The sequence below is a fragment of the Mixophyes fleayi genome, chromosome 9, assembly GCF_038048845.1.
Source record: "Mixophyes fleayi isolate aMixFle1 chromosome 9, aMixFle1.hap1, whole genome shotgun sequence".
Taxonomy (NCBI): Eukaryota; Metazoa; Chordata; class Amphibia; order Anura; family Limnodynastidae; genus Mixophyes; species Mixophyes fleayi.
Genome location: NC_134410.1, coordinates 23,016,959 through 23,033,674, shown reverse-complemented (window position 1 = coordinate 23,033,674; position 16,716 = coordinate 23,016,959). Strand labels below are relative to the sequence as shown.

The window sequence follows — 16,716 nt, the reverse complement described above, 5'->3', positions numbered from 1 at the left end:
CTTAATATTATATTTAACAATTTTGGTCACATAATCTGTCTATCAGCCATCCTTGTATATTGGTTTAGCTTTCAAAATGGCTGCCTCCAGCATGTTTTGACAATGCATGAATTTTAAAGGGCAACTTCTGCCAAACTTTTTTCTCACCACATAGGCCACCAAACACCACTAACAGATCCACGTCTCATCCTGTCTTCCGTCCTGCTGGGCCACACCAGATATCTCTCCGGGATGGTCCAGGGCACTCCCGAACACTCTTTGTTATAAAGTGGGCAGAACGAGACACAAGTCGCCCATCATCATATAAACTGTACATAGACTGTATGATTGGACGGTCCTCATTCTGCGATATCAGTCACAAGAAAAGGATACTAGAGGGAAACTTTATCGGGTTAGGAAGTCTGCATGCGGCCCATCACAAGTGTAGGTGTAGCCCTCTAGGGATTCGTGCACAGCTGCATAGAAAAACAATACTCATTGAAGCATAGGTGATTCATACCTCGCAAAGTTTCAGTGGGACACAAATAAACCCCTCCCATAATCTGCCTACACAATGCCCACATTCACACAAACAATGCTTTGCATGGTTGGGGAAACCTATTTATCAAGGGCAGCGGTGATACAAATACCGCCAATGTCCTTCGATTGCTACCAACGTCTCAGGATGGCGATAGCCGGAGGTGCCACAGGAAAAAATACTTTATTACTACAACATTTTTCACGTTTTTTGTTTTTTTTTAAATACATTTTTTTGTTCAATGTTTTTCACATTTTTTTTTTCCAAAATTATTTTTTTGTTTTTTGTTTAACGAATCAGGAACTGAAATCCCAAGTCCGGATTTTGAAATCCAGTGGGCATGCCTGAACCAGCCCGCCGGCTCACACATATGCTGATGAACCTTGTACTGATCTGCCGAGCGATAACAGTCCTCTTACCGCTGACAGCTAGTATCACCGGGGAGCTGAGCTTCCATTACGTATAATATATAGTCCACTGTTTTGGGGGAACTGGATAGATATTGCCTGGATTGCTATGATATATAGATAAACTATTCAAAAAAATGCAAATCCAGTCGTAGGCAGGAAACAAGCACATTGCTGAAGAAGGTTTCCTGGGAAAATGTACAAAAATAAGCCGTTGCTACGCTATAAACAATCCATGTTATACATGAGAGAGATGGCTTATATCATGGTGTGAGGCTGTGTTACTGCGCTCTACATCTGTTTGTAATAAGTGTGGTTATTAGTGTGTATGCTGTATTTAGTATGTTTATTTTTGCTCTTCAATAAAATTTTCATCTATTTTGCACAACCCTGGAATATCCCAAACATTATTTTTGCCTAATATAATAGGTGCTGTATAAATAAACAATATTAATGTTTTTTTTGCTCAGTTAGAATTATGATATTTGCCTGATATATCCCACCTGCCAATTTACATGGTCGCACTGTGTGACATACAGTTTGGGATAGTGTATTTTTATTATATTTATGTATTATTAAATCCCAGCAATAAGCAGGATTTTTAAAATAAATAGCTCGAGCTGGTGTTATCTCCCCTCTGGGAATGTAACTTTCTCTGTGTTGAATGAATCACAAGCCTAACTTCCTATGCAAAAGATAAAATTATCTTATAAGGTCTCTCGTCGCTTCACCGTGACCCCGCCCCTTGCTATGAAATACCAAAATTCACAGCATTTCATAGCAGGGGCGGGGCTTGATTACGCTAAGCCCCACCTCCACAAGACCCAGGGGGATATATACTCTTCCGAAATGTGGGATCCTCACGGGAATTCCAGGAGAGTAGGCAAATATGAATTTAAGACGAGCTTGTTCATTGCATAATAGTTTATAGCGCTAGTTCTTATTTTCATTATAATTCTAGAAATGTCTTTTTTCCTGTTAAAGCTTTGTACTCTATATTAAATAATGAAACAACTTAAGAAAGAAAGCCCTCAATGTCTTGTAATATATTGTATGGAATTCTGAGTCTGCTTATAGCATGAACAGGGATCTGGTTGTAAATCTGTGTATGATTATGTGTATGGTTATTGTATTACTGTGTAACAATATATATATTGTTTCTTAACCTCCCCTCTAGGTCTCAATAAAACCTCTTTGTTTTCCTGTGAAGCTCATAATGGGAAAGGTGTCACCACATCCAGAACCGCAACTATTAAAGGTAGGTTATAAAAAGGAGAGATATCAGATCCTTTATGTACAGTGTTAGAGGTAATCAGATCCTGTATTATACAGTGTATCAGTCCTTGTGGTGTGGTGGGGTCATATTCTATTGTATAGTGCGGGGGAGATCAGACTCTGTATTGTACAGTGCGGGGGAGATCAGACTCTGTATTGTACAGTGTGGGGGGATCAGACTCTGTATTGTACAGTGCGAGGGAGATCAGACTCTGTATTGTACAGTGTGGGGAGATCAGACTCTGTATTGTACAGTACGAGGGAGATCAGACTCTGTATTGTACAGTGTGGGTAGATCAGACTCTGTATTGTACAGTGTGGGTAGATCAGACTCTGTATTGTACAGTACGGGGGAGATCAGACTCTGTATTGTACAGTACAGGGGAGATCAGACTCTGTATTGTACAGTGTGGGGGAGATCAGACTCTGTATTGTACAGTGTGAGGGAGATCAGACTCTGTATTGTACAGTGTGAGGGAGATCAGACTCTGTATTGTACAGTGTGTGGAGATCAGACTCTGTATTGTACAGTGTGGGGGAGATCAGACTCTGTATTGTACAGTGCGAGGGAGATCAGACTCTGTATTGTACAGTGTGGGGGAGATCAGACTCTGTATTGTACAGTGTGAGGGAGATCAGACTCTGTATTGTACAGTGTGTGGAGATCAGACTCTGTATTGTACAGTGTGGGGGAGATCAGACTCTGTATTGTACAGTGCGAGGGAGATCAGACTCTGTATTGTACAGTGCGGGGGAGATCAGACTCTGTATTGTACAGTGCGGGGGAGATCAGACTCTGTATTGTACAGTGTGTGGGAGATCAGACTCTGTATTGTACAGTGCGGGGGAGATCAGACTCTGTATTGTACAGTGTGGGGGAGATCAGACTCTGTATTGTACAGTGTGTGGAGATCAGACTCTGTATTGTACAGTGTGGGGGAGATCAGACTCTGTATTGTACAGTGCGAGGGAGATCAGACTCTGTATTGTACAGTGTGGGGGAGATCAGACTCTGTATTGTACAGTGTGAGGGAGATCAGACTCTGTATTGTACAGTGTGTGGAGATCAGACTCTGTATTGTACAGTGTGGGGGAGATCAGACTCTGTATTGTACAGTGCGAGGGAGATCAGACTCTGTATTGTACAGTGCGGGGGAGATCAGACTCTGTATTGTACAGTGCGGGGGAGATCAGACTCTGTATTGTACAGTGTGTGGGAGATCAGACTCTGTATTGTACAGTGCGGGGGAGATCAGACTCTGTATTGTACAGTGTGGGGGAGATCAGATCCTGTATTGTACAGTGTGTGGGAGATCAGACTCTGTATTGTACAGTGCGGGGGAGATCAGACTCTGTATTGTACAGTGTAGGGGAGATCAGATCCTGTATTGTACAGTGTGTGGGAGATCAGACTCTGTATTGTACAGTGCGGGGGAGATCAGACTCTGTATTGTACACTGTGTGGGAGATCAGATCCTGTATTGTACAGTGTGGGGGAGATCAGACTCTGTATTGTACAGTACGGGGGAGATCAGACTCTGTATTGTACAGTACAGGGGAGATCAGATCCTGTACTGTGCAGTGCGGGGGAGATCAGATCCTGTATTGTAGAGTATACATCAGGACCTATGTTATACAGTGTGTTTGTGTGATATAAGACCTGTATTGAACATAGTGATACAGTCAGATAATGACTACGTCTACGTGATATACAGTAAGGTGTAGGTTTAAAGACCGATTCATGAACCCAAGACCTGCGGTTTCCCACTAATCATTCCCACCTGTCTCTTTAGCTGGTGACACATCCTCGCGGAAGATTCCTGCAGCAGGAATGCGGCTGATTCACTTGTTTAGATCCAGCGTGGCCTGACTCAGTGCCCACTAACCTCTCTGGCATCTGGGGGAGGATATGAGGGGGGCAGCAGCCAGTCCTGTGTTAACTGTTTGTGTTAACTCGTCTTCATTATACACTTGTGCGCTAGAGTACTGATAGCTTCTACTAGCGTTTAGGCTGATTTACAATTAGGAACAAATCCGACTACAGGATGCAAAATTTGTACCTGGAAAACCCCTTTTGTGCTGCTGAAGGGAGGGGGGTGTATATTAAATGCACAAACATATTTAGATTTGTGAGGGGGGCAATGCAGTATAAAAATAGAGCTGGCCAGCATCTGTGAGCAAACAGTTGTTGCCCTCCTTGCAAAAATACAAAAAGTTTGCATATGTACCCCTTGCAGTGCATGGCTTCAAATTCTGCACCTGCCCAAATTTTGCTCCTAACTGTAAATCGCTCACTTTGTACTTGTAAATTCTGTATTTCTTGAAGGATCATTAAACTAAGATACATCTTCCATACAATATGAACAGGTTTTTTCATTAACATTTTCAATCAACATTTGTGTAGAAGATTGAAGAACTTTTCAGAACTGAATATACTTAACCTTAGTGCAACCTATTCTCCTCTGCTATCAGCTATATTAAGTACCAAACAAGTTGGATGTAAGAAGTTTGTTTCACATGGAGGTGTGTGTGCAGAGCCGGATTAACGTAATGGGCTTTCTGGGCTATAGCCCAGGGGCCTCGGGCAGCTGGGAGGCCCTATCAAAGATTTTTACTTAATAAAGCCGGGAATTGGGTCAGAGGCGGCTCTGCACCCAACTGTCACTGCCATTGCTTCCCATTCATTCAAGTTAGGTAGGCGCAGCTAACAGCAAATCTAATGCTATTAGCTGCCCTGCTGTCAGTGCGGGAGCGGTGCGCTGCTTAGTGAAGACGTCTTATGAGACTATTAGGGGCATATTCAATTAGCTTTTTGATTCGCGGTAACGCGCGTTGCCGCGAAAAGTGCGCGTTCTTGCGGGTATTACGGTACCGCATTAACGCGGATTTTCGTTCGCAACCCTATGGGCTGCGAACGAAAATCCACGTTATTGCGGTACCGTGTATTACGTTTCGCGGCTGTTCCGGCGCGTTACCGCGAATCTAAAAGCTAATTGAATATGCCCCTTATAGTCTTACAGGACCTCCTCACTAGGCAGCATGCAGCCCATCACGCCTGCACTGACAGCAGTGCAAAAAGAAACAAGAGGTGACATTTGAAGCCTACAGGCAGGAGGAATGGATCAGGTAAGTGCTGTTTTTCTATGTATGGGGGATAGAGAAGTGGAAGTGATACATTGGGGCTGAGGGGGATCATGACTGGGGGTGGGAAGATGAATTGGATGCAGGGGGGACGGGTGCCTCTACAAATTACTAGGGGCCTCACAGTACCCTTAGCCCAGGGGCCTACATTGTCTTCATCCTGCCCTGTGTGTTTGACACAACAGTCTTGCCTCGTTCATTTAACAGAAGGCAGCTGTTAGCTTTTACATGCTTGAATTGGTTAAATATTGCACATAAGTTAAATTCTGACTCTTTTTTCATGTAGCACAAATACATGAAAAAACAGTCAGTATTTAACTTATGTGCAAAACAGAATACTAATTTGCACCCCTTGCATTGTAACATGGTTTTGTCCAGGAGACTGAAATAAGAAGTTTCTGAAGTTAAGATCCTTAATGAATCAGACACCTTGTGACCATTGTTAGTTGACTAAACATTCTTGGGAAGAACAGTTTTTTAGACAGCCAGGAGTACACAATATTTAATGGTATGTGAGGTCAGTATGTTTCTGGTTACAGTTACAATTTACTCTTTCTCCGCTCTATATAGTTCTACCCAGGAGGCCAAAAGATCTGAAATTGGTGACGTGGAGTACAACACAGCTGGAGATATCATGGCAGCCTGGGGAGAGTGGTGTTCACCAAGTGAACGTGTGCACTATACAGGTGGGTGCAGGATAGTGTAAAATTTACTAACAGCAAAAATATTGGTGTAAGAGGCAGTGGGACTAGTAAATTCCTCATTTCGGACACATCACTATTTGGCCCTTACAGTTTATTGTCAATGTTTATTACCATGTCCTACCCAAAGGCATAAAATAACTTTTCTGTAGCCACATCTGGATGCATCAGGGCCAGCAGTGTTTATCAGTGTCCTTGTTTCATTGTCTAATCTTTATCTTAGGTCCTTTTATAGAAGTGTAACAATGACAAACATATCTAATGGTTCAGTCCTTCCTAGGACCAGAATGTTCTAATAACAGTACTAGTTTAATGGATCAGTCCTCTCTAGGGCCATAGTTTACTCATATCAGTGATATATATAATGGATCAGTCCTTTCTAGGACCACAGTGTACTCATATCAGTGATATATATATAATGAATCAGTCCTTCTTATGACCAGAGTATACTAATATCATTGATATATATAATGGATCAGTCCTTTCTAGGACCACAGTGTACTCATAACAGTGATATATTTAATGGATCAGTCCTTCCCAGTATCATACTGTACTTATGACAGTCATAGGCTATAATTGATATCGCCTTTGCTGTTCCCCTTGCTCTTCTCTACTGAGTGACCAATTACCAAACAATGGGATCTAATTACATTGTTACATTCCATGGGCGGAGTTGTTTTTGGTGAGGATTACATTGGTGAGACAGGGATAATTACTACTCACTAGACAATGGTTTCTGGCAAATTTAGCAAATCCCCAGTGGAGATCACTCTGTCATTACATTCCATGTCCTGGGCTGCGGGAGGGGAGAGCAATTGGGGGGTTGACATGTTTAGTCAAGTTGGATCAGATAAAATGAAAACACATTGTCGAGTACAGGGAGGAACATTGAATTAAAATGTTCACCAATGCATTGATTTGGTTTTACAAAACATTGTTTTTTTTTAATGAACTAAATAATAAAATATATACAGAGTAACCATAAGGGGTATTTTTAAAATATTAACATGCATAAAAAGTGGCTTAGTATAAATTTACTTGCAATAATTGGTAACACATTAGGGGGTAGTTAGTATAAATGAACACTTTCGAGGGTTCTTGGAAAACATTTACTAACACACAGAGGGACATGTTAAAGGAAGGTCAAGAAGCCGTGATCTACAGTTCAGAAAGTGTTATGTGCACGAGTTAATCATTTGTTCCTTAAATGTATCTTGATTGCAAAACAAGCTGCTTATTAAAAATATTAATGTAATGTCTATGTTTACATTTAAATGTAGTTGCTAGAATTTAAAAAAATAATGCATACAAGAAATTACTACGCCTGTGTTCCAGTAACGGTAGGGTTAGCTGATACTGGAGATTGTAACCTAGATCACCCTGTTTGTGGGCCAAAAATAACCCTTATTGGACATACTTCCCAACATTTCAGTACCTGGCATCGGGACAGAGGCGTGGTCATGGCACGATGGCCACTCCCCCAAATGGCTGCGCTACCCCATAGAAATCTCCCCTCCCCTTTAAACACTGCACCACACACATCTGCTTGCTATGACCTCTGCTTGCTATGCAGAACAGCTGTGAATGGAAGATACCTCCCAGCATTCCCACACATGGGCAGGGGCGGATCTAGAATATTATTTTATGGGGGGCGCTTTAGGATACTCCCCCCTCCCCCTTTTTGACAGCTAAGGCTGCCTGTGGCTGCACAAAGTTGCATGCTGCCCGGCCACTTTTATTGCGTTTAAAACACAATCAGAGCAGCCGGGCAGGACTCTCTGTCTGCCTGTCTCTGTGGAACGGACCTGCACACAATCGCCCCCCTTCTCATCAGGGCTGGAAGTGGGGGGCGATTGTGTATGATTGTGTGCGATTGCCCCGATCACCCCGATCGCTCCCCCTGGATCCGCCAGTGCACATGGGGCAAACAGGTCCGTGGGTGGAACAGTGGGACACAGACCTAAAATCCAGGCTGTCCCCCTGAAATTGGGAGAGTTGGTTGGTATGTATCCATAAAACCAATTCTGACCATAGTTACAGGTCTTGAGTGCTTTGATTGCCTGGCCCAAATTGCTGGACCCCATTCAATTTGTCTACCTACGTGAGTGAATAAATTTAACATTCATCCCGTTGTTTGGTACGACAGTCCATTTATGGCGACCTTTACAATCGCTGTCCTGTTGGTGTATAACTGAATACTATACAAAGACTACTGCATACTGTTTAAACAAGCTGGAAATAGGATGTAATACACTTCAGTGAATGGCAAAAAGAAGTGATTGATTATGGAGCTGCCAGAAAGATAAGGAGATGAGTGAAGAGTGTACATTTAACGAGCAGTGGGACACAAAGTACAACTTGCTTTATATAAAATATATCCCAATAAATTTCACAATGATAAAATGAAACATTTCAGCAAGTCAGATATTCAAGTAAAGTTGTTCATTATGGGCGAGAGGTTTTTCTTATGTACATCAAACCTCCTGCCTGTACTATAGTACAGAGCCTTTTACACCTTAAATGACTATAGAGATAAATACATTCCTACCATATTATTGGAACATTTACATAAACATTTGCGAATGTCACAGGATGCACCAATGTTACGTTAGTCGTATTTGCCCATATTGATTCTGCAGCCCACCCGCTGTGGTTGATTTCTCTGGGTAGATGCATGTTGGAGGTGTTGGCTCCAGTATAGTTGGGGAGCAGAAAATCAATCAGTAGAAAAAAAGCATTGTCCACCTTTAATGGGAGGAAAAGAGGTATGTAAGAAATGATGGATGAAGGAATAATCATAGGACAAATAGGATGTATTTGCAGGTGCTCTAAGATCTATGTGTGATATAATCCACACAATAGACCAGTAGGACAGAAAACAAACCACAACCCATACTGGGAAAACAAAACTTACACAATGCGTTCATGAATGAAAAGTTGCAGGGATCAGGCTTTGTGTCCCTGGTTTATAAACAGGCAGTGAAAGAGGAAGCACTGATTGCTGAGTGCAACTTCTTACTTCTCCATTGAGTGGGTACTTTAAGTTGAAGGGAATTGCATCATGTTTATTGGTATCATATCCTGTGTCTGTATAGAAAGTGACATATTTATTAAGTCCATTGGTCAGGTCACATTGGGCACTTTAGGTTTTGTATAGAGTGTATATAGTGTCTGTATAGAGTCTAACAGAGTTGAATTATGGTAACATAGGAAGAAACCATACACACGAAGTAACGGCTCCCACAGTGGGTCAAGTTTTTAAACAAATTTTTATTTTTTCATTCTCTATTCACTTTAATTTTAATATTCTTGCCTTTGCAGACCAAAAAAATTAATTGATCACAGTTTTTAATTTGTGAAATAATAAAATTTGTTTTATAAAAGTCTTTTGGACTAGGAGTGCTCTGGAGACCAACCTTTTCTCATGTGGTTTATACCACATGAAAATGTAATTCTCCAGAATTGTATTATGTTCAGGTCCTGTGGTCAGGTTGTGTTGGGGGTGTAGTGTCCTATGTCTGTATAGGGTTTAATAGAATTGTATTATGATCATGTCCAGTGGTCAGGTCATGTTGGGGGTGTAGTGTCCTATGTCTGTATAGGGTTTAATAGAATTGTATTATGATCATGTCCAGTGGTCAGGTCATGTTGGGGGCGTAGTGTCCTATGTCTGTATACAGTGTAATAGAATTGAATTATGATCTTGTCCAGTGGTCCAGTCATGTTGGGGGTGTAGTATCCTATGTCTGTATAAAGTGTAATAGAATTGTATTATGATCATGTCCAGTGATCAGGTCATGTTGAGGGTGTAGTGTCCTATATCTGTATAGAGTGTAATAGAATTGTATTATGATCATGTCCAGTGGTCAGGTCATGTTGGGGGTGTAGTGTCCTATGTCTGTATAGGGTTTAATAGAATTGTATTATGATCATGTCCAGTGGTCAGGTCATGTTGGGGGTGTAGTGTCCTATGTCTGTATACAGTGTAATTGAATTGTATTATGATCATGTCCATGGTCCAGTCATGTTGGGGGTGTAGTGTCCTATGTCTGTATCGGGTGTAATAAAATTGTATTATGATCATGTCCAGTGGTCAGGTCATGTTGGGGGTGTAGTGTCCTATGTCTGTATACAGTGTAATAGAATTGAATTATGATCTTGTGCAGTGGTCCAGTCATGTTGGGGGTGTAGTATCCTATGTCTGTATAAAGTGTAATAGAATTGTATTATGATCATGTCCAGTGGTCAGGTTATGTTGAGGGTATAGTGTCCTATGTCTGTATAGAGTGTAATAGAATTGTATTATGATCATGTCCAGTGGTCAGGTCATGTTGAGGGTGTAGTGTCCTATGTTTGTATAGAGTGTAATACAATTATATTATGATCTTGTCCTGTGGCCAGGTCATGTTGAGGGTGTAGTGTCCTATATCTGTATAGAGTGTAATAGAATTGTATTATGATCATGTCCAGTGGTCAGGTCATGTTGGGGGTGTAGTGTCTATTGTCTCTATACAGAGTAACAGAATTGTATTGTGATCATGTCCAGTGGTCAGGTCATGTTGTATTATCATGCTGGCCACTGGTTATGTCATGTTGGATTACCAGTGAACAGAAAAGCTTCATAAATATTGGTTCTGCTGACAGAATGGCTACCCTCACTCTGTGTTGGTGATGTGTACATCATACTTCCTTACTATTTGTCATCAGGCGTTGCCTCTGTGGTGTGAGGACACGATCCAGGGGATATCCAAAAATTAGGCAAGTATGATGTACATTTTATTGTGAAGCCTCCTAAACATGGCATCACTTACTGTAGCTTCCACTGTAGTATATGGAGGACAAAGGACTCCAGTTTCTACTTTTGTTTTCCTCTTTCGCCCCCAGTTCCTCTTTTCCTGTGAGCTGTGGTTCTAGTGGGACTTTTCATTCTATCAATATACAGAAAGAAGAACAAGAGTGACATTATACATAAATCTTTCTGTTTCCTGAAAACATGACCTGATTCATATGTGCACCAACTTTAGTCAAACCAATAATTCTGTTTAAAGTAATGAGTCATTTGTATTGAACTTTGGTAACACATCAATAGTGAATGCTTCTGCTACTCCATTAATTTTTAGTGTTATGATTGATTACGTGTAACACAACACAACCACACTTAACACAAAGTAATAACATGACACATGTGAGGTGTTGTTTTATGTGGGGATCAAGCTATATATTTACATAATTAACACTATTTGCTTAGTAACAGTAACACAGATTCAGAAGCATGAATGTTACATAAACTTTATTATATACAAACATGTTAGGATCTTTGTCCCTAGTGGTTGTATGCTATGTAAATCAGTGGGAGTGATACACTTTGGGGGCTGAATGGTGCGGAACTCCAGCCTTCAAAAGGGCCGCACATCACCCTTAATCTCAGTAATAAGTTAAAATAATATAGTTAATGAAAGAAAGAGACTATAACTATAAAAAACAATTATGAAAATAAAGCAGGAAGGAGCTGGGGCCACAAGTGGAGGCTTGTAGGGCCACACGCGACCCTAGAGCAACCTGTTGCCCACCACTGCCTTAGAGAAAGCACATGGATTAGCTGTATGTTGTTTCTAGACTGCAGTCTTCCAGTTGACAGTTGACTGTGATAGAGGATGAATAAGAACACAATTAAACTTTACTCTTTAAAAAATCTGCAAGCAAGACTGGACAATGAGAGTAGAAATGTATCGTAACCCATAGTAACAAAACTAGTCACATGTCTAATGAAAGCTAATACCTGAAAGCTTGTGTTATGAAATATGATGGAGATCAAATCTGTATTGTGTCGTCTAAGATGCATATCTTACTCTCACTTCATTTACTTCTTTAGGCCACTGTCTCCCACAACCGCCTCAGTGCAGCCCCCCACCACAAGATCTATAACCAGAACATCAATGTGCCCCCACATAGCCATGTGATCAGTGGCTTGGACCCCTACACTGTGTATAATGTCCGTGTGGCCTGTCTGAACAGCGAAGGGGTATCCCACTGGACTGAATGGGTTGCCATGGAAACCATGGAAGGAGGTAAGAACGGGTGGGAGTCTCTAGGTTTTGAGTTGGACAATGTTGGAAATTTGTCAAGAAAAAGTATTGCACACAGTACACGGGCGAGTACCGACGCGGTCCTTCTTCTGCCAAGAAGGAGATCCTAAGATGCCGATAGCAGGAGAAAATTAATGCATAAATGCTTTATTATTTCAATTCAGCTTATTTTAAATCGTTAGTAGCATTAAAATTGTTTTTTTTATATATTATTATTTATTTATGTTGCATTAGTGGAACTAAAAGCTCAACTCATTGAGTTCCACTGCACATGCACAAAGCACATAACCGTTCCCGGCCAGTATAACTGTCACAGAAATATTTTATTAATACATTTCTGCAATAATTGATATCCTATCATTGCGATTAGAGATGATAGAAAATCAGACTTATCGCCACCGATATATAAATAGACTCTTTTGATCTTTGCATTTCTCCCTTTATCTCTTTTTATCTCTTCTTTCTTCATCTTTGTGTCTCTATTTCTTGTTGTCTTTCATAGCCCCAGTCACTATTTGTTAGGCCTCTCTCCTGTGACCACGTTCTCTCCCTGTCTGCCCCTTCCCTGGCAGAGGATAGAAAGCAACCGAGCCTTTCACAGGGGCTTCTGTTCAGCCTTGGCCCCTCATGATAATTAGTATACAAGACACAAACAATTCTCTCTGTGTCAGCATTCCTGCACAGTCTCGGTAGCTGTGGGCTCGGTGTCTTTCCACTTCTCCTTCTGAGATGTTAAATTATTTCACTTCAGCTTTTACCATTACCCCCACTACATGTTGTTTTACCTCCTTCCGTGTCTCTCCACAATTTTCCTCAAGCACAGAGTAATAGAAATGTCTCTCTTTAGTCTTAGAATACTTGAACAATTGCTACAAAGCAACACTTGATATCAAAGCATTTAACTGTGTCATTTCCTATTTCATTTCAACCGGTGTAAAATCATAGTGACCTTACACACATTAAGGGAGACACTTGTATTGTGTTTATTTTTTGTGATCACAAGGTTGATAAGCTATATAATGGTGTCTCTTATTATTATTTTTTACTACTGGAACTAGTTCAGTTCCATTGAGCATGTGCGAGCCAGCTAGCCAGGTAGCGCAAGTGCATATCCCCGAGACTGACCTGGCAAAGCGGTAGGTTAAGCTCTACTGCTCCCGGGCCGGTATCACCAGGCAGTTGAGTTGCAACGGACTTTCTAAAGGTTAAATTGATATATTATTTAAATTAAATGACTATTGGTGAAGGTGTGTTTCGGAATAATTGTTTACTGTTCCTGGACCAAAGCTGTCTGATAGGTATGGGTCGTTCCAGTTAAAAAGTTATGGAGACAGCACACTATGTGCAGATGGAAGCTCATGGAGCGAAATGTAGACTAAGCAGCTTCTAGTGCCTTCGTGTTCATGTCATGTGCTTATCATAGATTCATTTTCCTCTTCCAATAGTTCCATCTGGTCCTCCTGAGAATGTAACTGCAATAAAGAATGAGACTGTTACATTAGTGACATGGAGAGAGCCAAGTACATCATTGAATGGAGTTTTAAGGGGGTACAAACTGGCATATCAAACCAAGGACCAACCAGAGGTGCATAATTCAGATCAATTCAATGTATCTGGTCTCTGTGTATACATGGTGTAATGTTTGTACCCATCTGGGATGTCATGTTGGAGTGTCTGCACTGGACATGGAGGCTGTTTGTAGCAGTCACATTATAGTAGTGTCTGTATTGGACCTGGGCTCTTTGTATACGTGTCATGGTGTAGAAGTGTCTGTACTGGACCTGGGCTGTGTGTATACATGTCATGGCGTAGTAGTGTCTGTACTGGACCTGGGCTGTGTGTGTACATGTCATGGTGTAGTAGTGTCTGTACTGGACCTGGGCTGTGTGTATACATGTCATGGTGTAGTAGTGTCTGTACTGGACCTGGGCTGTGTGTATACATGTCATGGTGTAGTAGTGACTGTACTGGACCTGGGCTGTGTGTATACATGTCATGGTGTAGTAGTGTCTGTACTGGGCTGTGTGTATACATGTCATGGCGTAGTAGTGTCTGTACTGGACCTGGGCTGTGTGTATACATGTCATGGCGTAGTAGTGTCTGTACTGGACCTGGGCTGTGTGTATACATGTCATGGCGTAGTAGTGTCTGTACTGGACCTGGGCTGTGTGTATACATGTCATGGTGTAGTAGTGTCTGTACTGGACCTGGGCTGTGTGTGTACATGTCATGGTGTAGTAGTGTCTGTACTGGACCTGGGCTGTGTGTATACATGTCATGGTGTAGTAGTGTCTGTACTGGACCTGTGCTGTGTGTATACATGTCATGGTGTAGTAGTGTCTGTACTGGGCTGTGTGTATACATGTCATGGTGTAGTAGTGTCTGTACTGGGCTGTGTGTATACATGTCATGGTGTAGTAGTGTCTGTACTGGGCTGTGTGTATACATGTCATGGTGTAGTAGTGTCTGTACTGGACTGTGTGTGTACATGTCATGGTGTAGTAGTGTCTGTACTGGACCTGGGCTGTGTGTATACATGTCATGGTGTAGTAGTGTCTGTACTGGACCTGTGCTGTGTGTATACATGTCATGGTGTAGTAGTGTCTGTACTGGGCTGTGTGTATACATGTCATGGTGTAGTAGTGTCTGTGGTGTACCTGGGCTGTGTGTATACATGTCATGGTGTAGTAGTGTCTGTACTGGACCTGTGCTGTGTGTATACATGTCATGGTGTAGTAGTGTCTGTACTGGACCTGGGCTGTGTGTATACATGTCATGGTGTAGTAGTGTCTGTACTGGACCTGGGCTGTGTGTATACATGTCATGGTGTAGTAGTGTCTGTACTGGGCTGTGTGTATACATGTCATGGTGTAGTAGTGTTTGTGGTGTACCTGGGCTGTGTGTATACATGTCATGGTGTAGTAGTGTCTGTACTGGGCTGTGTGTATACATGTCATGGTGTAGTAGTGTCTGTGGTGTACCTGGGCTGTGTGTATACATGACATGGTGTGGCAATGTCTGTGGTGTACCTGGGTTGTATTTGCATGTCATGTACTGTATAGTGTTCTGTATTTCTCAGGTTGTGATGGATGCAGGGTTGACCAATGCGGTGACACTGGAGATTTTGCACCCGGTGGATAACCTGACTGTCCGGGTGTCCTCGTACACAGTTGCTGGGGATGGTCCATGGAGTGACCCAGTAGTTGCTTCAGTCACAAGTTATGGTAAGTAAAATGAGCAAGTTGATTGTTGTTTTGTACATGTCTTTTATTGTCTGATATCTGATGTGTTTCTGTTTTTCTTTCAGCTTTAAATCCACCAGAAGGTGAGGGACAGAGCTGAGCATTCTGGGAGTTCTTATCTGTGTATCAATCAGATGCCCCTTCTGTCTGTTTCAAAGGGAATGAACAGTGTCATGTCTCAATTGTCCACCCTGCAGTAAGATGGACAGACTCTATATCTCATCACTCCCTTCTGTATGTGTGTCCCTGCAGTGGGAGGGACAGACTCTATATCTCATCACTCCCTACTGTGTGTGTGTGTCCCTGCAGTGGGAGGGACAGTTTGAATATCTTATATCTCCCCTCTTCTGTGTCACCCTGCAGCAGGAGGGACAGACTCCATGTCTCATAGCTCCCATCTGTTTGCTTGTTGCCCTGCATTGGGAGTGACAGACCTCACAACCACTTTCTGTTTGTGTTATCCTGCATTGAGACTCCTGGGGGTAAATGTATCAATATGCGGGTTCTTCAACACCCGCGTGTTCAGCCTCTTCCGCGATTAAATTTCAAGCGGCGCTGCATTGTAAAGGGAAGTTAACCCTTTACAATGCAGCGCCGCTTGAAATTTAATCGCGGAAGAGGCTGAACACGCGGGTGTTGAAGAACCCGCATATTGATACATTTACCCCCTTGTCTCATTACTTTATCTCTGTGTCACCTTACAGTGGGAGGGACAGACTGCTTTCTATCTGTGTGACCCTACACTAGTAGAGACTCCTTATCTTCTCTTCTGTTGTGGAACCTTGCAGATAGAGGAATATACTTCGTATATACTCTGATTGAGTCACCCTTCTGTGGATGACACAAATACATTTGTCTTTTTCAACAGCTGTCAGAGATAGTTCGACTTCACTCTTCTCCTGGCACTGGTTGTATGTGGTGCTTGTGGTTGCTGTGGCATTTTTTGGTGTCGCCATAGTTGCTATCTTCCTGGCACGTCTTCGAAAGAAGGAAACGCGATATGGGTGAGTGTGGACAGTCTTCGTGTAATAAGACACGTGGGAAATGTGACACAAATAATACTAATATTGATGCTGGTCCTATTCCATATCTGTTTTCAGAGAGGCTTTTGAACCAACTGTGGAGCAAGGAGAACTTGTGGTTCATTACCGAGTGAGAAAATCTTACAGCCGCAGAACTACAGAAGCTACTTGTAAGTCAGCAGTTTCGATTTAATAATAAGCAAATTGCTAAAGTTAAAAAATAGCAAGTTGTGGACACATCTTTGATCGTGAGCACACTCCTCCCCCAAACACTAACATACGCCCAATCACAAATTGCTGACCAGTGGCAATGTCCCAAATTCAT

The 16,716-nt window shown here is 42.0% G+C and overlaps 1 protein-coding gene across 1 annotated transcript in view; it reads left to right on the top strand.

Moving 5' to 3' along the window:
- The window catches only part of AXL (AXL receptor tyrosine kinase), a 66,462-nt gene that overhangs the window by 28,607 nt on the left and 21,139 nt on the right, over positions 1-16,716 (top strand). The window contains exons 5-12 of the mRNA XM_075186920.1: positions 2,102-2,182; positions 5,911-6,026; positions 11,914-12,109; positions 13,573-13,712; positions 15,207-15,351; positions 15,435-15,452; positions 16,238-16,373; positions 16,470-16,561. Of these exons, the coding sequence (XP_075043021.1) occupies positions 2,102-2,182; positions 5,911-6,026; positions 11,914-12,109; positions 13,573-13,712; positions 15,207-15,351; positions 15,435-15,452; positions 16,238-16,373; positions 16,470-16,561 (924 nt within the window). The remainder of the gene's footprint in view (positions 1-2,101; positions 2,183-5,910; positions 6,027-11,913; positions 12,110-13,572; positions 13,713-15,206; positions 15,352-15,434; positions 15,453-16,237; positions 16,374-16,469; positions 16,562-16,716) is intronic.